The sequence below is a fragment of the Raphanus sativus genome, chromosome 4 (assembly GCF_000801105.2).
Source record: "Raphanus sativus cultivar WK10039 chromosome 4, ASM80110v3, whole genome shotgun sequence".
Lineage (NCBI taxonomy): Eukaryota > Viridiplantae > Streptophyta > Magnoliopsida > Brassicales > Brassicaceae > Raphanus > Raphanus sativus.
Genome location: NC_079514.1, coordinates 2810737 through 2835922, shown reverse-complemented (window position 1 = coordinate 2835922; position 25186 = coordinate 2810737). Strand labels below are relative to the sequence as shown.

The 25186-nt window shown below is 35.9% G+C and overlaps 7 protein-coding genes across 13 annotated transcripts; 3 read left to right on the top strand and 4 right to left on the bottom strand.

The window, feature by feature from the left end:
- Positions 1-6: 6 nt before the first annotated feature.
- Positions 7-1605, bottom strand: LOC108849038 (probable protein phosphatase 2C 61). The gene is made up of 5 exons (XM_018622536.2): positions 1349-1605; positions 990-1244; positions 733-850; positions 419-642; positions 7-204 (listed from the first exon to the last, which is right to left on the bottom strand). Exons 1-5 carry the CDS (start codon positions 1535-1537, stop codon positions 10-12), a joined length of 981 nt encoding a protein of 326 aa, XP_018478038.1. The 5' UTR covers positions 1538-1605; the 3' UTR covers positions 7-9.
- Positions 1606-6566: 4961 nt separating this feature from the next.
- Positions 6567-7974, bottom strand: LOC108854478 (uncharacterized). The gene is made up of 3 exons (XM_057007534.1): positions 7642-7974; positions 7147-7305; positions 6567-7067 (listed from the first exon to the last, which is right to left on the bottom strand). The coding sequence occupies exons 1-3, from the start codon at positions 7906-7908 to the stop codon at positions 6705-6707; spliced, it is 789 nt and encodes a 262-aa protein (XP_056863514.1). The 5' UTR covers positions 7909-7974; the 3' UTR covers positions 6567-6704.
- Positions 7975-8342: 368 nt separating this feature from the next.
- On the top strand, positions 8343-10413 carry LOC130511955 (uncharacterized). Its single transcript, XM_057009908.1, has 2 exons — positions 8343-8678; positions 8994-10413. Exon 2 carries the CDS (start codon positions 9000-9002, stop codon positions 10242-10244), a length of 1245 nt encoding a protein of 414 aa, XP_056865888.1. The 5' UTR covers positions 8343-8678; positions 8994-8999; the 3' UTR covers positions 10245-10413.
- Positions 10414-11936: 1523 nt separating this feature from the next.
- Positions 11937-13821, bottom strand: LOC130510408 (uncharacterized). The gene is made up of 2 exons (XM_057006697.1): positions 12950-13821; positions 11937-12830 (listed from the first exon to the last, which is right to left on the bottom strand). The coding sequence occupies exons 1-2, from the start codon at positions 13592-13594 to the stop codon at positions 11937-11939; spliced, it is 1539 nt and encodes a 512-aa protein (XP_056862677.1). The 5' UTR covers positions 13595-13821.
- Positions 13822-14019: 198 nt separating this feature from the next.
- LOC108854476 (homeobox protein ATH1) lies at positions 14020-16883 on the bottom strand. Of its 4 annotated transcripts, none has more exons than XM_018628046.2 (7): positions 16660-16883; positions 16469-16562; positions 16124-16308; positions 14981-15779; positions 14549-14892; positions 14415-14475; positions 14020-14291 (listed from the first exon to the last, which is right to left on the bottom strand). In XM_018628046.2, the coding sequence occupies exons 4-7, from the start codon at positions 15761-15763 to the stop codon at positions 14124-14126; spliced, it is 1356 nt and encodes a 451-aa protein (XP_018483548.1). In that variant the 5' UTR covers positions 15764-15779; positions 16124-16308; positions 16469-16562; positions 16660-16883; the 3' UTR covers positions 14020-14123. The 4 variants fall into 4 exon arrangements, with proteins under 4 accessions (XP_018483548.1, XP_018483549.1, XP_056865887.1 ...); XM_018628047.2 differs by having other exon boundaries at positions 16469-16540; XM_057009907.1 differs by having other exon boundaries at positions 16469-16883.
- Positions 16884-18002: 1119 nt separating this feature from the next.
- On the top strand, positions 18003-19866 carry LOC130511956 (calcineurin B-like protein 10). 4 transcript variants are annotated; one of them, XR_008945464.1, is made up of 9 exons: positions 18003-18304; positions 18420-18597; positions 18697-18782; positions 18862-18921; positions 19003-19111; positions 19200-19252; positions 19326-19406; positions 19486-19582; positions 19676-19866. XR_008945464.1 is itself a non-coding variant. In XM_057009909.1 (9 exons), exons 1-9 carry the CDS (start codon positions 18281-18283, stop codon positions 19728-19730), a joined length of 759 nt encoding a protein of 252 aa, XP_056865889.1. In that variant the 5' UTR covers positions 18011-18280; the 3' UTR covers positions 19731-19866. The 4 variants fall into 4 exon arrangements, 3 of the variants coding, with proteins under 3 accessions (XP_056865889.1, XP_056865890.1, XP_056865891.1); XM_057009909.1 differs by having other exon boundaries at positions 18011-18304; positions 19470-19582; XM_057009910.1 differs by having other exon boundaries at positions 18014-18304; positions 18700-18782; positions 19470-19582.
- A 1020-nt stretch (positions 19867-20886) lies between these two features.
- Positions 20887-23194, top strand: LOC130511954 (UDP-sulfoquinovose synthase, chloroplastic). Its single transcript, XM_057009906.1, has 3 exons — positions 20887-21045; positions 21360-22445; positions 22633-23194. Exons 2-3 carry the CDS (start codon positions 21408-21410, stop codon positions 23032-23034), a joined length of 1440 nt encoding a protein of 479 aa, XP_056865886.1. The 5' UTR covers positions 20887-21045; positions 21360-21407; the 3' UTR covers positions 23035-23194.
- The last annotated feature ends 1992 nt before the right edge of the window (positions 23195-25186 follow it).

Here is a 25186-nt window from a genome sequence, read left to right as displayed (position 1 = left end):
TTTGTTTAATCATATAAGAGGCTGTGGAACATGTCTCTTGTTGACAGAGAGACACACGACAGTGATATCATCAACCTTAGCCGTTGGATATTTCTGTCTCCACGCATTAGTAGCCGCTTCTGTCACCGCGTTGGCCGCTCCTGTCTCAGTCACCGACTTCATCACCACCTTAGCCACTTCTTCGTTACTAAGCACGTCCCACACCTTTACAATACACAAGAGACAAAAAATAATAATATTGTTATTTATTTACACCATAATACTAGTGACCAAGGTAAGCTTTAATCTATATAAACTGGTATGGCGTTAAAGCGGTCCAGACTTGGTTTTGAACTGACTAGATTATGTTTCATATTAAAACTTGATTTGGCTTATATTGTTTTGGTCATGTTATCCTCTTGGAGATGTATATACGTACCCCATCCGAAGCAAGGAGCAGAAACTGGTCGCGAGAAGTGATTTGATGCGTAGAGACTTCAGGAGTCGCAATGACACCATAGCTTTTAAGAACGAAGTCACCAAAAGCCCTAGACATGGCTAGGCCGGGTCGGTTTTCATGTGGAAGCCATACTCTTAGAATATGAGGCTCTGACTCTAAAGCTAAGACCCTTCCGTTGCGTTTCCTTATTCTGTCCGCTTCGCCTACAAAATCAAATAACAAAAAAAATGCTTAACCATAACGAAACGTTGTTTACAAACATCAGTTTATTCATAGTAGTAGCACAAACTTACTTGGGACACTTGGCTTTAGGTCACTGGTTAACTGAACCACCTTCATTTGTCCATTCTCACTTGTTCCAATCATAATAGCCCTTGAATCTCCTAGGTTTGCCACCATCACTTGATTTCCCTGTTCAAAAATTATTGTTTAATATGATTGTATATTTCACTTTACATATGATATATAACATGATGAAGAAACAATTTATTCAAGACATCATTTAATATGAAAATTTTGTAAGAATATTACTGGTTTTACAATAACTTACATGTTTAACGGCGAAAACAGCAGCAGTTCCGGATGAGGAGCAATCAAGAGTGTTCTTGAGTTTAAGAATCCTTTTGTCCATGGCCAAACACGTACTTTCGCAGATGAGTTTCCAGTCTCGAGTCACTGAATGATTGTTCATGTGACCTAACAATAAAGATGGCAACTGGTTTCTTACGATCTTGCTCACCAATTCACCCTTCTCTCCATGACCATCAAATACTCCACATAACGCTCCTTCTTCAGTTCCATATCCCTACGATTTTATCATTCATGTTATTAGAAAAAGATACAAACATATATTTACATTTTTTGAATATATATGCTAAAGAAAATGGTAATGATTATACTGAACAATACCAGGTGGAGTATGGCAGCATCTTGATTAAAGCCCTTGCCTCCAGCTAAAGACGAGACAGAGCCAAAGTCTTGAGGAAAGTCATGTTGTTCCGAGTATAAAACTGCATTTTCTTGTCCATAATCATTTATCTCGTAGATCTGGTTTCTATCTGTTGATCCTCCTGAGGATAAACAAAAACAAAATCCCATTTTTTCTTTGTTTTTGTTTTTGCTCTTTTTTTTGGTTTTCTATATATGTGAAATGAGAGGATATAAAAAAATGAAAGAGTTTGATACACGGCTTTGCTTATGCATCTGCACATATTTATATAGACTTTGTGAATCTTAATCAGTAATATATTATTATATTATATATGATTTATATATTGATCTCGATGACTTGTATCTTTGTGGCATTTAGAAAGAATGATTCAGTTCTGAGACGGTCGATTTATATTCTGTTATTGATAGGATTTTGGGTATAATATAACCGTTTTGTCAATCACATATATATATGTATATATAAATATATTATTTATCTATAAAATCAAATATTTAATTATAGAAATATTATTTGGTTATTTCAGATGTAGCATTTAACATTTAGAAATACAATATTTTTGAAAGCAGCGTACCAAAAGGAATTTTCATTTATTTGTCTTTTTTTTTAATAAGGACTTTCATATTAAAAACAAAACTATTACAGGATAAAACGATGAGTATTATAGTTGGGTAAAGTTTTGTATGAAACAAATTTCATGAATGATTCAATCTCGATCTATGAAACAACAAAGATAGAGACTAGAATAACCAAACAACGAAAAACAGTAGCTAGTGATAAGAACCATGCTTTTCTCTCCCTCGAACTATCTTCCATTCCATGTTTTGCTATTTGGTTGGAAGTTTTGTTTCTCTCTCACCTCTTGTCAAGCTGAGCGAACTAGATGACTCTGGCACAACTTCATCCACAACTTCTAACACTGTGAAGCGAGAAAGACTCAAAAATCAACCACATCCCACCTCTGGTCAAGCGAGCTAAATGTTTCTCATTTATTTGTCTTTGATGCTTTATATAAAAAGCATACAGCCTATAATATACACAGATTTGTTTTAGAGAAAGTTAATATAATAGTTTATGAGCATAAAGTTATTTTTATGTTTTACATAGCTAAATAAATAGGACCGATAAATACCATTATTCATATATATATACATTTACAATAGTAAAGAAAATTATTATGTATAAAAGCAAACATAATATAGACGGTTCCTAGTTGTCAATTGAAAGAAAAGAATTAGTCACATGAGTCGACCGTGCGAATGAAATGAGATGCTCATCATACTCCGAATTATTTGAAATAGCAATTTAAGAATTTAATACAGCTTCTTTAGTTATATGATAATTATGTGGCTCCTGGTGTAACTGACAACGTATTACAATTTACAACTTACAAAAATCGTAGTTAACTTATTTAGTTGAATATATTATCTGGACCATCCCAATATTTCACTGAAAGGGCACACGGTGCGGTGGCGTGACGTGTGATTAGTATCTTGATTAAACTACTAATTGGTTTATTCGAGAATATTAATATAATTTTCAAGTTTCAATAATTTTACCAACGGGATTCCTGTTCTTTGTCATTGCCAACAAGTTAGACGCATAAAATAGTTTATTCGCATATTGGTTGTCAAATAAATATTTAGAATTTAGTTAAAGGAAAAGTCATGTGTCCAAATATGTGAACAAAGAAAGTTTGCTAATATTAAATTTTAAAAATTAATATAGAACTTGAGGATTGCATAGACCACTAAAAACTGACAAATCAATCGATTAGTATGCGAAATTACTTATCAAACATTATGTTCTTCTAAAGTTTCAAGTAAAGCATGGGCAGTTGGCAAAACTCAAGTGATTGAATTTTCTTAATATCTCATATGAAAAATACGACGATCATGTAAAAACAAAGTTGGTAGTCGTTTTCTTTTTGTTTGAATAACACTTTTCGTTATATTAAATTCAGTTTTATCAACTAATCATGAAAGTAAATTTGCAAGCACAATATTGTCTATCCATATTTTTGGTGATGTGTAATGTTTTGCACGTAGTTGTGGGGATCCCCTGTGGTATTTATTATTGTGTTACAATTATATGCTAAGAACATTTTTAAAACTTTAACAAAGTTTAAAATGAATTTAAATGATATATGTCATTTTGAAATTTATAAACAAAAGGAGTATTTAAAAACAAAAATGACGTATGTACTTTGTAGAGAAGTACGGATTTAGGCCGGTCCCTCCTGGCCTTTTGGACATATCAAGCGATACAACTTCGTCAACTCTCACATCCTTTTTATTCAACAATTGTATAGCCTTGTTTATATATTAATGAACTAGTTGGTCTCCTATTGAGAACTATAATTGTACATCTATCGTATGTGTAGCAATTTACAAAAACAAACTTATCAATGAAGTGAATAAAAATGATGATATATTTGTTACATTTTCCTTGATCTAAACTGTAAAATGTCCTACCTTTAAATTTTATTTTATATATCATATATAGTTCTAGCTCTTTTATCTAAGACACCATGGCGATAACAATTCTGTGAGATGTAAAGTCAACATAAGAATTTTTGTTGTTTTGTTTTCATAGACTACCCCGCTATTCAATTAGAGAGGCACATGATGTGTCATAGGATTCCAATCTTTAATTAATTGGATTCCCAATTTAATAATCTAGTCAAACGTTATTAAAAACTATTTTCAGTTTTCTCGTTTCTCATTCTGTTTAAAAAAAAAATGCCGTCCGTACAAAGGATTATAGACCACAACAAATGTCATACATGTTGGCATCGTCATCCTAAAAGCCATGCATGGTAACATACTCTTTATTTTATATTTTCGTGATTTTTTGGTTATCCTAATGCGGTAACTTAGAGCATAATTATTGGAAGTTTCTCCTTCTTAGTTTCTCTAAATACATATATGTGTATCTATTATATAAGTGTATGTAATTATGGAGTTCTTTGATTTAAGAGAAATTCAACCAAAAGTTTATATATTAGAAACTTTTGGTTGAGTTTCTCTTAAATCAAAGAACTCCACAATTACATACACATATATGTATTTGAAGAAACTAAGAGGGAGAAACCCCCAATATTTATGCTCTTACAACTTAGGTGAAGTATAATGTCCGGATATATGGCTCCACTAGCAAATACAGAGGTTACGTTTATGGACAAGAACGTTGCTTAATTTAGCTATAAATTCAAGAAAAGGCTACACTAAGCATTGATTTTCTATTCAATGGATCTCTTGGTTTCATATTTTTTAATTGAAAATGCGACATGAAGTTTTGGTGAAATCTATTTGTGAGGACTGTTAGTGAATGTTGGAGAATATCTCAGCTCCCAATAAATATACATCAACGGTCAAGCTGTTCGTAAATGTTGATATATATTTGATAATTGTACGTTAACCTACACATAAAAGATGGAATTTGTATTAGAAACTACATTGAAGTTCACTGGAATTATAAACATGAGTGGCGTTTAACAAGAAGCGTATGAATATATTATATATATATGACTTATTTTTGGGTTCATTCCCTAAGATGAACATTTAGGTTCACCAACCAATAGGAATCAAGTATTTTTTATTTAATATCTTTTTAAAAGAAAACAAAATTTTGTTAAATTATATTATGTTTTTAAAATAAATAACTAAAAATAAATAAAAATAGTAGTAATTGAAAAAAAGATTTTTTAAAAAATTTTAAAACTATGATTCATCCAAACGGTTTAGAGTTTACCCAAAGGTTCCGAATTTACCAAGGGTTTAGGGTTTAGGGTTTAGTATTTAGGGTTTAGGGTTTAGTATTTTGGGTTTAGAGTTTTTATTAAAAAAAAAATTTTGCAACTACAACTGTTTTTATTTATTTTTAGATATTTATTTAAAAACATAATATAATTTAACAATATTTTGTTTCCTTTTTTAAAATATATTAAATATGAAATACTTGAATCCTATTGGTTGGTGAACCTAAAGGTTCACCCTAGGAAGTGAACCCAACAATAACTCTACATATATCAGCGGCGAATCTAGGAAAATAATTTTGTGGGGACATAAAAAAAATAAAAAGAAAGTTGAGGGCTTGGGAGGGTTTGGACCGTGGACCAGAGGGGGCAAGCAAAGGATTTAAGCCAACAATGCTAAAGAAAGTTTGTTGTTTTATATGCAAATTGATTTGTTTCTATATTTTTGTGGGGCACCTGCCTCCTCCCTATACAACGTAGGTTCGCCAATGATATATATATCACCAGTTACTTAGACTTGGTTGGTTGTTGTTCAGAAAATAAAAGACTTGGTTGGCAAGTGACAACCATATCATATCAAGCAATTGATAGATCATACAGTAGTAATAACACATGCTGTTGCTATTCTGTAATATCAAGTTTTCAATATTGTCATCCTATCATACTCACTTGAGACCGCAGAATAATTATCATTTTATGAAATATAGTTGCTTTCATATAACTTGATTAATATGTTGACTTTGCAACCCGAAACGATTTGTAATTTAAAAGTTCATCATTCTCTGGACCAGACATTTTTCTTAAACTATATCCATGTATTAACTATCGAAAAATAAGTAAATCATATGAAATTTAATTAACAAGGACATGAAAAACAAGTTTACAAACAAAAAAAAAAGGACATGAAAAACAACAAATTATATTTTGGCAAAGCTGGCCAATATATCAAGCAACACTAACCGACGTGTTTTCCTTTTGCATAATATAATATCATATGTCTTCATATAAGGAGTTTGATGATATTCTTATGGGGATAAAAGATAAGAGCAGTTCCAATTATTAGATGATATCGGACATCTACATGAAACATTATATACTTTTTTTTGAAACATTATCTACTTTAGTTATACATAACTGGATTTAATGTTTTTTTTTTCTTTTGTGAAAACAATTCTCAAAAAATGTATTGTAGTTGATATTAAAAAAAAATTATTCAGCATACAATACCATTTATTTTTATTGTGTATATTATAAATCTATACTTGCATTACTCTCTACCTAAGATAGAGTATTTGGGTTCAAAGATGAGTAATTTTTTGTTTACGAAAGAAAAGAGTAATGTTTTATAACTAGATTAAATTAGGTTTACATAAATATCCATAAAGAAAGAAGAGTGTATTTACTATTTATGCACCCTGCGGTAATGTTAAGAAAAGAAGCCATTTATATTCATTTGAACATTTGTGTTTCTTCCTTGATTGGATCTTTGAACTTTCCACATTTGGAACTTAGGACAATGTCAGCGCTAAAGATACAAAAAGTGAAAAAAACAAGTGTTCTTATTGGCTCATGGCCTGAGGATTGTGATTATCATCAGCACTCGCTGCCTCAACCACAGGCACCTTCTTTGCAAGAGACTTGGGGATGTCGAGATCTTCTTGAGCACATCTTTGTTGAGGATGGGATAACAGTATTGACATGGGCTTGAAAACAGACCTTGCAAGCCCTTGACCGCTCTCAAAGATGTAACCTTCATACTCTGAAATATGTTCTACAGCATCAACAAGAGAGTCGTACACATCTTGAGGACAGTTGTCAGGACTTGGTTTGTCGTGAAGGTACATAACATCAAGAGTGAAGAGCTTCTGCTTTGTCGGCCAATCATGTGTTGGCCTCACGGATGACCTGCAGTATATGAGAATCTGAAGAGGAATACAATAAACAAGATGAGTAAAAATAACTTATTTTTTCTTGGGATTGTTTTAAAGAAAATAAACTTACCACCCTCAAGATTCGGTTTTGAGCTCTGGAGTTTTTGGCTTCCTGAGCAGCTACTCGGAACAGTTGTGTAAGATCAGCTCGACCAGAGGATTTCGTTGCTGACAGTCCTCTTAGAGAAGCAACAGCAGATGCGGCATCGCTTGTGAAATCCTTTTTAAGCTGAAACAAAAAAAAAAGCCTCAAGTTTAATTTAGATGGCAGGTTCAGCAGATAGCCGGGGGTAGAGTGGATCTAGATATTGAGCTTCTTTCCAACACAACCAGTCACTAGATGGAAAAGACATTCAAAGTTCAACTAAGAGATAACACATAAACACAAAACCAGCTGAAAACTTCTAACTACAACTATATAGCTTCTCATTATCCAGCTGAATCCATGTAAAGTTTCAAACTTTATCTCCCCTAAACACCAAGAATTCAACTTTTTAAATCTAAAAATCAAAACTTTACGGAGCATGAAAATCAAATCGAAAGAAACCCCTAAATCTCACAGTACCCAAGCGGCTGATTTGGAGAGGGTAGCGAAAGCAAAGCGATGATCCGGGTTGATGGAGAGCTTATTGTGGATGAATAGGATGACGGCTTGCTTGACGCACTCCATCCTCGTCAATGGCCTCCCGTTAGTTCCCGTCGTCTTCATCTCCACCATCGATTCCGCATCCACGTCTACGCAGATCAGTATGTCCTCGCTGTTTATACGCGTTGGCTTCAGCGCGTATCGAGACGCCCCGCCTCCGATCACCACATCTCTGTCTGCCTCCATTCGCCGTTCGATTGGGTTCCGACAGAACTCTCCGTATGTCTGGTGGTCTTTTCGACTTTCAACTTGCTCAGGTGAAAAACAAAAAGTTTAAAACGCTGCGTTTTCACTAGTTGACTAAAGAGAATAAGTCAAACCTCAATACGATGTCGTTTATGTGATTCCTTCCTAATTATTATGTCACTTTTTTTTTTGTCACTAATTCTTACAATGTTGAATGATTTATGTTCACGGTGGTGACCTGACCTCCATCAGCTACATAGTTTTCTTAGGCTTTCCATATGATGATAATGATTCAAGTACAAAAAAAAAAGAAAAATGAAGTAGCTGACAATACTATAGAAAGAGAAGTTGTATATACAATACTAGGGACATCACCTCCAATGCCTAATCTCCTCCTCAATCAATCTCCTATGCACCATAAAATATCTTATACCCATCAACCATTAATGAATATGCGAAAAGACCAAAAGGACATCCCATATTTTAATTGGAACCCAAAATTTGATCCCATTTCCCAAACCAAAATCGGCATCCAACATAACTCGGGTTTGGTCGGATCTGAATTGGATTGGTCTGTAAAAAAAATGGGTTGAGAAATTAAAAGTGGTTCTTATGTTTGTTGGTTTGGTCTAAAAAAAAGAAAAAAGTGATTCCCTCCCCCCGTAGCAGCTCCCTAGCAGCTCCTCTTGCAGCTCCTCCTCCACTCCTCTCTCTCTCAGCTTCTCGAACGCTGCCGTCTGTTGCCGTCGGGGCGGATAAAGTTGCAGCCGGTAAGTTATGCTCTGTCCTAGCATTATTTCGGAAGTAGGTTTTGGGGGTTTTAATAGATTTGTAATTGTGACAAGTTTTGTTTAATTTCGGGGTAAATTGGTATATAATGAATTTCGGTAGGTGAATTGGAGTTGAGGGATAGGGATAAACCCTAGATTATTCAATTGTTCTTGATAAATTGTAGTAAAACTGAATAACTGGGTACAACTGGTAGAATTAGGAAAACAGGGAAAATTCGAATAACTGGTAAAACTGTAGCAGGATAATAGTAGGGGAAATTGTAGTGAGTTTCTTTTGTTTGTTCCTTTTGGCAGGACACAATGAGCAATCACGTCAGAGATATACCTGGTAGTCCGAAAGAGAGCTACAAGATGTTGTATAGTTATTTGTACATGTTAGAGCAAGTGAATCCGGGGACAAAAACCTGTTTGAAATTGGATGATATAAGTAAATTTGAGTACCTTTTCATAGCTTTGGGAGCTTGCATTGAAGGGTTTGCAGTTATGAGGAAGGTGATAGCTGTGGAGGGGATACGTCTGAAGAACGGTGGTGTTTTAGTTTTCGCGAAAGCTCAGGATCCTAATGGTCAGAGGTATCCACTTGCGTTTGCAGTAGTAGATGGTGAGAATCTTGCTAGTTGGACTTGGTTTTTCGAGATGCTTAAAAGTGTTATACCAGACTCTTCTGAACTGGTTTTCATTAGTACAAGAAATCAGAGCTTGATCTTCGCCATAGGAAACGTGTTTCCACAGGCTCACCATGGTCATTGTTTATGGCATTTGAAGGAAAAGGTGAAATTGCATGCTTGTAACGTCAACAAGAATATAGTCGGGCAAAAACTTATGGAGTTGGGCAGATATTACACGGTTGATGACTTCAATTCTGCTTACGACTCATTTAAGATAAGATGTCCTGCTGCGTACAAGTATGTGGAGGAATGTGGTATTGAAAAGGACAAATGGGCAAGGGTTTTTTTCCCACGTGATAGGTACAACTTGGATACAAGCAACACTCTGGGATCAATGAAGAACGTGTTTAAAGAGGCAACGAGGTGGGCCTTAATACCAATGCTGGATTGTATCATTAGGAAATTCTCTGATTGGTTCACTCAACGGAAGGATGTTGTTTCTAGATCAATGAATACAAGACTGGTGCCTCGGGTTGAGAACTACTTGCACGATCTATGGGCTGTTGCACATAAGCTACCTGTGCGGGAACTTGATAGTTACGAGCTTAAGTACGAGATCACTGACGCTGCAGGAAAGGTGTTTTGGGCGACCTTGGTTGGAAAAACTTGTACTTGCAAGGTGTGGGACTATGAAAAGTTCCCTTGTCTGCATGGACTGGCAGCTTATATCTATTTCGCTAGGAATGTTGATGGCAGGCGCCTTGATATCCATGAGTTGTGCTCAAAATACTACTGGACGGAAATGTGGCATTTGGCGTATTCCAGAACACTTAATGTTGTGCCCGACATGGCTTCTTGGAATGTACCAGATCAGATCAAGGAGGTGAAGATCATACCTCCAGATCGCATCAAGCGGCAAGGAAGGAAAAGGGTTTAAATTTGGATGAATTTGGAGTAATGCATATTTCGAGTAATGCATTTGGGTACTTGATTTTATGTTGTAATCTCTGGAACTTTGTTTCATTTCGTGTTGTGTCGTGTTGTATGACTTGGAAAACTGCGTAAAACTTGAGTATAGTCAATTTATAACAAAACTCGGTTATCAATTTCAGAACGTTTATTTTTTTTTGTCAAACAAATTAAATGTTTCTTTTATAAATGAATAATATATTTTTAATGAATTTTAATGTAATTTCTGAATTTTAGAATAAAATTAACAGATTATATAATGAATAATTACTAAGTAAGCAGAAAATATATTTTTAATGTAATTTAGGAAAAAAATCTTTGTTGGATTCCTTGTCTATTTATAACAAAACTCGGTTATCAATTTCTGAAATTTAGGAAAAAAACTCTCACGTATCTCTTACGAGACCTTGCAATTCCAATAACACTTTGTTGGCCAAAGACATCTTACAAACGAAACTTTCGAGTTATATCTATTCGCTAAATATAATTGCATGGAACTATATAAATAACAATTTAAACTAGTAATATTGAAGGTAAAACTAGATAACCAATTTAAATAGATTAGTAACACTAAATAAATTAGAAACCGACAAAAATATAACTATGACCAAAGTTGGGAATACTAGTATCTTGGGTATAACTAAGAACAAATTTTTTTTGGGCAATTATCTCATTTTAATATCTCACTTTCAGTTGGGCCCCTTTCAGTTTGACTTTTTCCCCTTTTTCTCTAGCCTCTCTCTCTATTTCGGGTCTCCCATTTCCCCATTTCCTCTCCCTCTCTCTCTCTCTATTTCGAGAATCGAATTCTCTTCCCCCCCCCTCGCCGAGCAAGTGAGATGGAAAAAGTGAAGATGGAAGTGGGTTCGGGTTCGGGTTCGTCTTTATCGCAAAGGAGCCGCCGATTTTCTTGTCTGAGGTTGTGTCACTGTGGCTTGCCAGCGAAAATAAGGCAAGCTTGGACTGACAAAAATCCTGGTCGACACTTTTATGGCTGTCCGCGCTTTAAGGTATGAATATATGATGGAATCTGGATATAATGGAATCTGGATTTGAATTGGGTTTGAATTTTGACCTTCCCCTTATTGCAGCTTGGAAATGAATGCAAGTACTTCTCTTGGTTCGATGAAGAGGATGGTACAGAATGGCAAAGGAGAGCATTGCTTCAAACCCGTGATGAAATCCGAGAGAAGAATAAAGTGATTGAGCAATTACAGAAGACCATTTCTGAAATGAAAAGTCATTTGGAGAAGAAGAAGACAGGGAAGGGCGGGAATGACGAAAATGAAGAAGATGACATTGTTAGGAAGTTTGAAGAATTGTATGCTTAGTTTAAGTGTGGTGTTGAAGAATTAGTTTTCCTAGTATTTATAGTTTTCCTAGTATTTCTAGTTTTCCTAGTTTTCATTAAGTTCTCCTAGTTGTCCTAGTTTTCATTAAGTTCTCCTACTTTTCCTAGTTTTCCTTAAGAGGCACATTCAAAATATAAGATTGCAACATCCATGATAACAAGATTGCAACATCCATGATAACAAGAACAAGTTCCATCCAACATACCTAAAAAGTCAAGAGGTTTCCAACATCCACACAACAACAAAATAATGGGTCCAACTTCCCACAAAATACATAACCGAGTTTACAAAATACATAACCGAGTTCTTCACTCCCCGCTTCCTTGCCCTTCATCCATAGCTTTCTTCATAAACGCCTCAAACGGAACCACCATCCTTTCCTCAAACTTGTCCATTGTCTTCTTAACTCTCTTTAGCTGAGTGCCAATCATTTTCACTTGTTTGATCAACTCCTCCATCATCTTCTTCTGGCTTGCGCCTCCTTCCTCTCCACCTACTTCGTCATCCTGATCTTCGTCATCCTGATCTTCGTCGACAGCCTCTTGTGCATTTGGATCACGCGCAGCAACGTCTACATCATACATCTCTTCAAAAAAGACTGAATGTCCTTCTGCAAGACGCTTTACCCAACTGTCAATAGAAATATCTTTGGCGCCTTTTCCTACTTTCGTTTGCGCACAGATAACACTTCCTAAAAAGAACAAAACCATCATCTTCAGCCGGTCTCTGTGTTCTCCCATAGCCAACAGCTTCGCTTTGACATCCTCAAGCCTTATTGATTCTCCCTTCTTAAAATGGCGCTTCACGAACTTTCTATCACCAAACTCCTTATACCCAAGTGGATAGTTGCGGCAGCTAAGACCTGAGATCAAAGCGTGTTCTCTCAGGCCATAGCGGATGGGAACACCATTCACAATGAACCACACTTCCTTCCTCTTCGAGCCATCCACTGTCCGCAATAGCAACATCCACATTCCTTGGACCATGTGGTTTGAGTCCTTCTCCATGTGGAACACGTGACAGAATTGTGGATGCTTCTCAAACCACTTCCTCTCAGTATCACTCATCTTCGGTTTGAGATTAGCAAATGTAACCATAACGTCATTGACGAAACATTTGGTCGCTATCTTTATTTGTTTCTTGTACTCCGACTCATAGAAGTACATCCTCAACGGTTTGATTGCCTCGGTTGCCTCTAATTCCTGCAAGTAACATTGTGTTCTACATCAGTTATTCAAGTACTAAAACATAGTTCTCCTAAGTTATCCGAGCCTTTCCTAATATATTTAGTTAAACCCTATTCAAGTTTTACAGTTATTACCTCTTCTCCTTGCCCGAGAACCCCGTCACCATCACCATCAACATTTTCTGATTCCGCTTCCAATGGGGGTTCCTTCTCTCCTTCTTCTTGATTTTCATTTTCGTTTTGACCTCTGTTCTCTTCGGGAGTCCCGTTCTCTTCGGGAGTCGGGAGAGTCCCGTTCTCTTCCTCCTCTTGTATTTCTTCTTCATCTTTGTTCTCTACTTCTTCATTGCTATTTCCTTCTTCATCTTCATCTTTATCTCCATTTTCTTCTTTATCTTCTTGAGATGCATCGCTGTTTCCTTCTTCCTCTTCATCTTCGTCTCCATTTTCTTCTTTCTCTTCTTGAGATGCATCGCTGTTTCCTTCTTCCTCTTCATCTTCGTCTCCATTTTCTTCTTCCCTTTCTTTCTCCTTCTCCGATTCTTCTTTCTCTTTCTCCCGATCTTCTACATCCTTAGCCGGTTCTTCTACTTCATTCTCCTCCGCAACTCCCACGGTTCCAACAAATTCAACCGCCGGTGATTCCTCATCCGTCGTTTTTCTCTTCTTCAAGTTCTTCGGTTTGTTCTTCTTCGAGTTCTTCGAGGTCCCGCTCTTTTGCGGAGGAGGATCCGTTGGAGGAAGCCTATCCTTTCTCTTACCCAGCCTAGTTTCAACCATGATTCACACGTTTTCGGTGAATAATCGAAGGGAAATCGAAGGAATCGAAGTGGGATGTTCTAGGGTTGGGATACGTTTTCGAATTTAGGGGAAACCGTTTGAGAGAGAGGGGGGGGAGGGAGAAATAGAAATAAAGAATAAAGGGGAAATTGGAGAGACTCCACTTGGTTTAAATCGAAATTGAGTGGTTATTTGGATTCGGGTTCGAGATGGTTAAAATCGAGATTGGATCGGAGGGTTTAAGTTGGATTGGGGACGGTTAAGTCTAATTTATGATCTTTGGTTCGTATTTCAATTCGATTCGGTTTTCCCTCCGGTTAAACTTGGTAAAACCCGTAAATAGTTTACCTTCCTTAGGGTTAACTGTAAATTCCAGCAATTCGCCATTTTATATTTTTTCTTTTTTGTTTCATGTCTTTCAAAGATTGACCGATAAGGAGGGTGGGTATAAGAGATGATGTCCCACAATACTATAACATAAACAATCATAGTTAACGATTCGGTAACAAGTTGCTACACAATCATTCTTTTATATGTCTCTTTCTTGGCTCATCATTATGGACTTTGGTAACCTGCGACTTCCTCCATTGCCTTGAAGGTGAGTGTTGTTCAGCTTCTTCTTGTTCATTTCAGCGTACATCTCTTCTATCATCGGCTTCCATAGCCTAACCCGTGCATTTATAAACCAGTTTGATACCTTTACTCACACACAAACAATAAAACAAGACACACTTCATCACTTACTGCATGGATTTGTGTAGCCTAAACATACATGCAACTAAAAATCTTGAGGCTTGAGTTACACTAGAGATGCCATTACCTGACTTCTTGATAATCCACTTCGTATAGCAAGAAGATGTTTCTCTGAATCTGTTGGGTAACTGTAACCAAGAAGATATATACATCAAAATCACAAGCTTAACTATGACTTAGTAAAGAGCCAAAGATTCTTACGGGTGAAGAAAGTTTTGGAACATCCAAGTCCTTAGAACCGAGACTGATTTCTCAGGCAAGCCTCGTTGCGGTCTCCAAATCTGATGGTTCTTATGTTTCAGCTGCTGAAGAAGGCAGTGCTGGTGGATGATTGAGTTTTCTTGACACTTCTCTTTGCCTCTCTCTAGAACTGATCCCATCATAAGTATCTTCTTGCTGATTCTCTCTCTCAGGTTCTTGTATAGGAACGAGATGGTTTGGAGTGCAAACCGGGTGTGTAGCTGAGGATCTAACTCGGTTGCTGCATGGAACGCTGATACAACCGTGTGAATCTCATCAACGCAATGACTATATCTATCATCCACCTGAAGATAATTATCAGCTAAATACTTTAGTAAATCAAAATCATTCTCTAGCTTATGTAAATATATGTGTGAATATATATATATATACCATTTGAAGAAGACCCAAGAGATGGGTTTTCTTTGCTTCTAATGCTCGTCTTTGATCAAAACCTCCTTCAAGAAACTCGGGTTGATTCTCAAAACGTGAAGTAAAAGCTGAATCAGCAGCCTCTGACTCAGTTCCTTGAGATGGTAAATAGCATTGAGGATTATTCTCTAAGCCGTAGAGAGAGTATGTGGCGAAATTAGATAGTATTTCTTGAACAGAATGAAGGTACTTTGAGCCAAATACAACTTGAGAAACATTATTAGAAATGTCTCTGCTGCTTGACGAAGCCTGCTCTGAGGTTATTCTAGTGGATTTAGTAGCAGCACAAGGACTTATCTCCGAGCACTCATCAGAAACATCTTCTTCAGCAAATGTACATGTTACTGGTTCACTAGGACCAACAACACCTTCCACACATGAATATGCATGGAATCCACTTATTTCTCCAAGACTCCACATGTTGTTTGAGGAATCATCATATGGTCTTAAATGATCCAAATGATGAAGTGGAGGAAGAGGAGGAGCCATGACCTCGAAGCTTTCGAAATGGCGGGTTTCTTGAACGTTGATAGAGCTTGAAGTAGATGATAAGTACTTGTTAGTGAGAAAAGAATTGAAAATATCATATCCACCCGTTTGTAGAGGATCTGATCTCAGGGAATTCCATGGAAGCATTGTTGAAAAAGAAGAGGAATCTTCTCTTGAAGGTATAAAATCCATGAGAAGATTATTTTGGTTAGTCATGACATTATCCAGAGAACTAAAAGTGTTGTCGTTGTCCATTGGGTTTCAAATGAAACTGCATTAACAAATAGAGAAGTATTAGAAGACTCAAAACAAAGAATTTTCAGAAGATCTTAGAAACTAAATCTTTGGAGAATAGTACTAAATGTAGATGCTGCAAGTTGACAGAGAACTTCAATGTTAGAACTATGTCATTAATGTCTCATTATGTAATTAGTTAAGCATATAGGTAAATTTTAAAGATATCTGTAATAATTAATGAAAGCAGTGTGTAGGCTCAATGATGCATAGACCAGTAATAACTCAAAGATATCTGTGAAAACAGTAACCTAGTTAAACAAAGAAGAAACCTTTAGATTACTACAAATGTCCATAGAACATAAAAAGAGTTGAACTTGCCTTTATCCTTCTTTTGATAGAACCTCTGGGAAGATCTCAGAGAACAAACCGTTGCAAACAGAACTCTTACATCAAAATTTTCCAAAATGTGTGTTAAGATTGAAGAAGAAGAATTTGTTTGTTTCTCTTCTTTCTCTGTGAAAGAACACTGTACCTTTCACTCCTCAGCTTCTCAATTTATGTTCCTAAAGAGAGCCAAAAAGGAGAAATCAACAACAAAATTATTATATGTTATAAATAAAAGAAAAAGATGATACAACAAAACTGAAAAAGAGAAAAGTGAGTCTGATTTAATCTCTTTTGCATGAATCCGAACAATACAAAAAGTTCTGATCTTCTCCTTACTTTTATTCATTTTCATGGAAAAACCCCTGCATCTTTAACTTGATCACTTGCCTCACTAAGAGATTCAATGCACTAGACCAACATATAGGCAGAACTATTAAATAAAAAACAAACTATCTCTCAGGCAAAGAAAAAAACAAATTAGCTCAAGAGACAGAGATGTGGAAAAGAAGGAGGGCCAGATTACGTACGGAGCTCCCTCTGTTTATGTAATGCAATCCATTTCATATATTTATTAGATTTTCTGACACAAAGCAACGAAAAAAGGTAAACAAGAAAAAAAAAATCAAATCTTATAGAATTTACTTATTAAACATGTTGTTCATAGAAAGTAATGTTTCTCAAGAAATATATGGTTGAAACTTAAAACCAAATCCAAAGACATGAAGAAGGCAGATGCGTTAGTGTTACTGTTTAGTACAGAGAAGTGCACTCATTTCTGTTGCAGGCTTTAAATTAGGGAAGCGACCCTACATTTCACTATTTGCATGTCCTTATAATACAATAAGAAATTTTGTTTTTGTTTTCTTCTGCTGGTTTCAATAATCAGAAATCAGAAAGAGGGAAAAAAGTAAAGAGATGTGAGATCTTTTTATGGCCATTTAAGGAGAATTGATGAGATGTGTGATCCATTGGGGTTATTGCTTTTTTCTTCTTTCTTTTCTCACCACTCCTGTCTTTGTGTTGTGCCATCAAATCTCATATCCATTTTACTTGATAAATAAAAAAATATTTTTTAAGTTTTATTGTAATCTTTATAAAAAAATATCAATCAAATTTGTCCTCTTCTTTTTGATTGTTCCTTTCTTATAAAATCTTGTTATCTTTTGGTTCAATGTGTCCCTTATATGTAACGTCTTATTATGCCAGTTAAGAATGATTAACTCTAGTAGTCCTAGACTAAAATAGATATGCACATCTGAAACTATGCTATTCTAACTTGTCTATATTTGTAGGTCTTAGTTTTTTTAATTGGATAAAATACAAAGTAATAAGAATACAAGGATGAGACATACTGGAATTGAATACAAATATACTTGATATGCGTAATCTCAAGCCGCGTTGTAACCATTAGGTTTCTTTCTTTCGTGGGCCATTGTTTGGATTCGTTTGTCATTTGGGCCATTGTTTGGGCCTTTCGGGTTTTCTTTATGTGGGATGTATGTTGGATCCCCTTCTGGACTTGATGTATTATATGTGGGCCTAGTCCCTTTATTAATAATAATAGACGGCATAAAAAAATACAAATATACTTGTCTAGAATCTAGATTTACAGGTCTTAGTTTTTTTTTTTTAATTGGATAAAATACAAAGTAAGAATACAAGGATGAGAGATACTGGAGTTGAATACAAATATACATACAATACAGGAGATAAAAGCCCATAAAAGAGAACCTAAGCCCATAATGGAGTCCAAAGCCCACAAAAGTGAAATAAAGACAAAACAACGACATTTCCTAAGCGGATTTTCGGATCGGTAATAAATCCTAGGCCTAGCAAAAACTACAAATGTCGTCGGGACCACACAAAAAACAAAAGACGCAAAGAGAAAACAGCTGAAACTGAAAACGAAAGGACGACAAAAACACACCTTGCCTACTTAATTGGATCTGCTTAATTCAGATGACGTGGCTAAAAAACCAGAAGGGCTTTCCTTTTTTGGTTCTCGTTCTATAACCTCAAATTCAAAAGGATTTCGAGACTTGTGATGTGATCTCAACACCATCTCCTAAGAGCAAAGAAGGAAGAAGAAGAAGTAGAAGGAAGGAAGGAAGATAACGTAATAGAAGAGGGATTGTTAACCAGCGAGTCATGGACTGGCAGCAAGTTTCTTCTGTAAAGAACACCCTTTTTTTTTAATTTTCTCCTTTCTTTCTCCTCTTAACTTGGATTGGTAATGGTTTGTGTCTTCTTTCCTTTGGTAATTTTTTTATATATTTAAAAAAAAAAGCAGAGATTAAGCTCTCTTACCGTTGGAGAGCAACTCTGCGCCGTATTCATACCTATCTTTGCCATTTTTGATTTCCTTTTCTCCACCGTGGGACAATGCTTCGATTGCCGCAGCCGCCGCCGATCGCCTCAGACATGCCAGCAGGCGAATCTGGCTCTTCTTGCCCTTGACTCTCCATGTGGGTCTTTTCTTCATTTTTTTATCAATGGGTTTTCAAGTTCTTTTTTTTTTTTGATTGGGAGCATAAAGTTTTTTAACCTTTTTGGTTTTGGATTAGCAGTTTCAGTCAATGAAGTTGAAGCATTGTATGAGTTATTCAAGAAACTTAGCTGTTCAATCATTGATGACGGCTTGATTCACAAGGTATGTTCTTTTCAAAGTTCAAATGTTTTTCTTTTTTTTTATTGAAGTTGATCGATCTTCTCTATGATTATGATTGTAGGAAGAGCTTCAGCTGGCGCTTTTCCAAGCTCCATATGGTGAGAACCTCTTTCTTGATAGGGTGAGTGAGTATGTGGACTGAATAGCTTTTTTTTCGATGGTTTCTTGGACCTTTTTTTGAGATGAATGTTTTTTTTGGTAGGTTTTTGATTTGTTCGATGAAAAGAAGAATGGAGTTATTGAGTTTGAGGAATTTATACATGCCTTGAGTGTGTTTCATCCCTACGCACCAATTGATGAGAAGATCCACTGTAAGGATCATCATAGCAACATAACTATTCAGTCTCCTACTAATAATAATATACAGTCTCTCAAGCATATGTTTCTGATTTATGGCAGTTGCGTTTAGGCTCTATGATCTTAGACAAACCGGATTTATAGAGCGAGAAGAGGTAAATAATCTACCATTGCAAGTTGAAACTTTCTTTTTGAGCTTATTAGCTGGTTTATGTTGTTAATGTTTAGGTGCATCAAATGGTGGCTGCTATTCTGATGGAATCTGAAATGATTCTATCCGATGAACTTCTGACCATGATCATTGATAAAGTAAGTGTATGAGTTGGAATCTCAGTTAAGTAGCAGATTGTTTCTAATATTGGTTTTTGCTAGACATTTGCTGATGCAGATTCTGACAAAGACGGTAAAATAAGCAAGGAGGAATGGAAAGTGTATGTGCTTAAGCATCCCACCTTATTAAAGAACATGACTCTTCCTTACCTAAAGTACCAAATCTCTTTCCTCTTTTGTTAGATGTAAACTCTTCAATCTAGTAAAAACTTTATGGTCATTGACATATATGTTTTTGAATTTTGAAGGGATGTGACGACTGCATTCCCAAGTTTTGTATTCAACACCGAGGTTGAAGACTGACACAACAACAGCACCGGTTATCTCTTTCTTCTTGATTTTTTACGTACAGAAAAACAGTTGTAAATGTGAGGTTGCTCATATCGTCATTGTAGACTGTTCCGTTGAAAGTAATAAAGAATTATTTCTTCTATGGCCATATATATGGATCAGTGATTCAGACATATCATCTGTTGAAAGATTTGAAGGGATTATAACCACAAAAACAAATAGAATAGGGGCTAACGAATATTATGAAAAGTCTTGTCCACAATTATTGAGAGAGAGAGAGATTTATACATGTATAAAGAATCTATAAACCGTGTAAAACCAAAATACTTGTGCCAATTTCAAAAGCTAGGCTGAAACAGACCGCTTGACTACCGTTTACTAGAGAGTTACATAATTATTTTTAAATTAATATTATGAAAGGAATCTATACTGTTTTTTTTTCTGTTTTCAATCATTTTATATTTTTTTTGTCACATGTGGAATGTATGGAAACATTACATTCACAGCTATGGAAGTAAGAGATAGAAAGTATGTAAAGAATAACAGAGAAGGAGAAGGGGTCAACACATAACATAAAGACATGAATGTAAAAATCAAGCTGAAACTGCAGCTGCGACTTGTTCTTACTCAGGGAGGAGAGTGGACACCAGTTTCCTGTCTCCCATACACATTGTCCACACGCCCTGTTCTACATTTCATTCCATTTGTCTCACACACACAAATCAGATTTTTGGATCCAAAAAACTAATGCCTCTATCCAAATCTTGGATGGTTTATTTATAATATTACATGTAACTGGCCAGAACTTGGAGGAGCGGAGTGTGTGTTATGTTTCACTCTTAAGTTGCTTGTGTTATGTTTACTTCTATCTATGTTCATGTTTCCTCCTTTGTCTTTGATGCAACAGTTTCTTTAGTTAGTTTGGTTATGTTAATTGTAGAGATTTGCTGAACCAATTACTCCATTGATGGTTGGTTCGAAAAAAAAACAAATTATCTTGAGAACACCACCATTGGGCTTATCTTTATGGGCTAGGCCTTATCTTTATGGGCTAGGCTTGCTAGAATTAAATGTCCAGTTGGTTAGATCGGTTTTGTCATGGGCTAAAGTATTTCGGTTAAGAAGATTAAAAAAAAATGGGATGGAATAAATAAGAATATGCTTTGGGCATATATTAAATCCAAGAGCTTCATCTTCTCTTCTTCGTCTCTCATCGTCTCCACGACAAGAGAGAGAGAAAAAACAAAATCCTGCTCTGACTTCAAAAGCCTTTCTCAAGCTTCTTCTCGACTCTGAACAAGTTACTAAGCCCTCAGTCACTTCAAGTGTAAGCACTCCTTTTCTTACTGTTCTTTATTCCTACTGGAAATGTTAATTTCTTGCAGATCAAATGTTCGATCAAATGTTTAGATGAACCCATTGCATAAAAAAGAAGAAGTTGATACTTCTGTTTCTATGCTTGTTGCTGGTTTTAGGTTGTGTGTAAGATAGATAATCTTTAGATTGTGTTTTTTTTTAATTTAATTTTTTTTTAAAAGATAGTGAAATTTCACTGGTTATCAATGATTAAAATGATTTTTTTTAATTTAATTTCACTGGTTGTTAATGACACTGAGAAACCAAAGTGTTCTTGTTTTATAGGTGACTGTTTTCTTGATAGAAAACAAAGGAACAAACCTTTTTTAAAAAATGGCGCATCTACTCTCAGCTTCATGCCCTTTAGCTATCTCACTAACCAGCACCACCACCAAGAACTCGGTTAAGCCATTTGGTTTAAACCAAACCTTCTTCAGTTCTCAAGTCATTTCGAAATCTTCTCTCAAAGGACTCCACTTCCAAGAGAAGAAACCGAGAAGAAGAAGAAGCTGCGTCTTCCTAGCAACTGCTGTACCTATCACCCAACAAGCACCACCTGAAACATCCACCAACAACTCCTCCTCCAAACCGAAACGTGTTATGGTCATCGGCGGAGACGGTTACTGCGGCTGGGCCACTGCTCTCCACTTATCCAAAAAGAACTACGAAGTCGCCATCGTCGACAACCTCGTGAGACGCCTCTTCGACCACCAGCTTGGTCTCGAGTCGTTGACTCCTATAGCCTCCATCCACGACCGTATCAGCAGATGGAAAGCTCTGACAGGGAAGTCTATCGAGCTCTACGTCGGAGACATCTGCGACTTCGAGTTCTTAGCTGAGTCTTTCAAGTCTTTCGAGCCGGACTCCGTTGTCCACTTCGGTGAACAACGGTCTGCTCCGTACTCTATGATTGACCGTTCCAGAGCTGTGTTCACGCAGCACAACAACGTGATTGGAACTCTCAACGTCCTCTTTGCTATCAAAGAGTTTCGAGAAGAGTGTCATCTCGTGAAGCTTGGGACGATGGGTGAGTATGGGACTCCGAATATCGATATCGAGGAAGGTTATATAACGATAACGCATAATGGTAGGACTGATACGCTGCCGTATCCGAAGCAGGCGAGCTCGTTTTATCATCTTAGCAAAGTTCACGACTCCCACAACATTGCTTTTACTTGCAAGGCTTGGGGTATTAGAGCTACTGATCTCAACCAGGGAGTTGTTTATGGTGTGAAGACTGATGAGACTGAGATGCATGAGGAGCTGCGTAACCGGTTGGATTATGATGCCGTGTTTGGTACTGCTCTTAACCGGTTCTGTGTCCAAGCTGCTGTTGGTCACCCACTTACGGTTTATGGTAAAGGTGGTCAGGTAATTGACTTTCTAAAAATCGGTTTAGATAAGCGTCTAGTCTGAAAAAAAAAACAATTTAATAAATTTTTGAAAAAATCAGTCTAAACGATCAAAAGATCGGTCTAGGCGTCCGCCTAAACATTAAACAGGATGCCTACATTTTTTGAACATTGGTTTTTATTCGGTTTGTTTCTTTCTTTTGCAGACAAGAGGCTACCTTGATATAAGAGACACGGTTCAATGTGTTGAGCTGGCTATAGCGAACCCAGCAAAGGCTGGTGAGTTCAGGGTATTCAACCAGTTCACAGAACAGTTCTCAGTCAACGAACTGGCATCGCTGGTGACTAAAGCGGGTTCGAAGCTGGGGCTAGACGTGACGAAGATGACGGTGCCTAACCCGAGAGTGGAGGCGGAAGAGCATTACTACAACGCAAAGCACACTAAGCTGATGGAACTTGGACTTGAGCCTCACTATCTCTCTGAGTCACTTCTTGATTCGTTGCTCAACTTTGCTGTTCAGTTTAAGGATCGTGTGGACACGAAGCAGATCATGCCTAGTGTTTCTTGGAAGAAGATTGGCGTCAAGACTAAGTCCATGAACCCCTAAACAGTGCAGATTATTATTAGTACTTGTAAGGGAGATTATTAGATTATATGCGAGAGTTGTGTTTGTTTGTTATCCTTCAAAAATTCAGTTGTGCTTTAAGGAGTTTGTACTTACGTACTGTGCAGGTTTTTTATTTATTTTAAACCTCGATGAGCTCTCACCAATACGCATTGAAGACATCTATGATTTAAGGAAAAAAATTCTTAAAATTTTTAGACAAGTAAAATTGCAATAGTGGAGAATACTACTAGTTTGGCCTGCGACATTTAACCGAAACCGAATACCCGAACCGGATCCGACCCGGAATGGACCGGTTTGGTTTGGTTTCGGTCATACCATAATTATCCGATGGATCTGGTGCTGATTATTCATGGGTATCGGTTCGGTTTTGGTTTTTACCCGGAACCAATCGGGTATCCGATTAAACCAGGTTTTATGTTTAAAAAATATAGATTTACATCTCCCGAAGGTCAAACCCAGGTTGAAAGGCAAAGTGCTATGGTTAATACCACTATGCTACTTCATCTTCTTTGTTCTTAATTACATATTATTAATATATATACGATTCCGATTTATTTTTCCCTTAAAATATTTTTTTTTTTTTAAAATCTGTAAATTATTTTATTTTGTGAATATTATATATATGTTTCACATAATAAACGGGTACCCGGAACCGACCCGAAACCGGCAGTACCCGACCCGAAATCCGAATCGAAATTTGTTAAGTACCCATTAGATACAGAATTCATTTATCCGAAAACCCGAACCCGAATGGATCTTATCCAAACCCGACCCGAATATCCGAAGTTCCAGCCCTACTATTAGTAAATATTTTTTGGTATATTAAATATTGGAGAATAGTGTTGGTGGGTCATCGTGGATGTATTTTAGTGTCATCCTTTTTCCAAATATGAAGGAAACTTGTGCTGTCAAACTCGAAGGAATCAAATTGTTTTTGTATGAATTATTATAGTTTCAGCCCTAATGTCTCTTCTTTTAAAATTCGTTCACTCCTTTTCTTCTTATGTGAGACGATAAAAACCAAAAATACTATATCAATATAACTAAACTATTATTGTATTTTATTTAAAACATATTTTAGAATATAATCGCAAGTGCTTGTACTTCTTGAAAACAATTAATCAAATTCTCAGTGCAAGATGCTATCATATTTCAGAGTTACGCAAAGAAGCATTGTATGTATATTTATGTGAAAATATTATTCTAATCTTGTGCTTGTTCGACTTAACACTTTTTATATGACTTGAATCTCTAAAATAAGAAGAATGGCAATATGTACAGCAATGATCCAATAATTGAGCAAATAATTCTCTATAGTTTTACACAATTCAATTTAACTGAAAATGCTTTTGGTGTGGAGCTATGTTGCATGGAATCGGAAGCGGGTACGTGGAAGCGGAAGCGTTTGGATACGTAGAAGCGTGATTTTTAAAAAAATTAGGAAGCGGGTACGTTTTGGAAGCGTATATATATATAGGAAGCATATATATATATATATATAGTTTTAAAATCATGTAAATATTATATATTGAGTAACTTAATAAAACCTGAATTAATTATGTTTAAAATCAATTTTTTAAATTTTTATCTTAATGCTTATATTTACCAACTCCATCAATGATATTTATAACTAAATATCTTTTTCTTAAAACCTAAGTTTACAATACCTAGTCTAATATAATAATTCAGTATATCACCTCTAATGTACTTTAATTTAAACTATATTTGCAAAAACAAAACTATATTTGTAAGCATAGTTCTTTATTACTAAGATCTTCCTAATAAAATATTTATTATTAGTCAATCAAAGTTATTTAATATATAATCAATGTTGTCCAACATTAAATATATTTTTTATGATGTTTTTTTTTTTTTTGCTAAGAATGTTAATATCATTAACTAGTAATGAAAAAGATTACAAGTGGTGAAACTTGAAATCCAAAGAGCTTCAAGAAGCTAATTTGGTTGTACAAGCCGCAAAAAAAGTTAAAAGAGCTTGTAGAACATAATAGGACTAATCTAGTGAACTAGATTAATGCTAAGACTAATGATGTGTTACTTTGCACTATACACTTGAAGAGTTGAAATGACTAAGCCACCTTAAGCTGGAGCCTGCTAAAGGAATCAATAG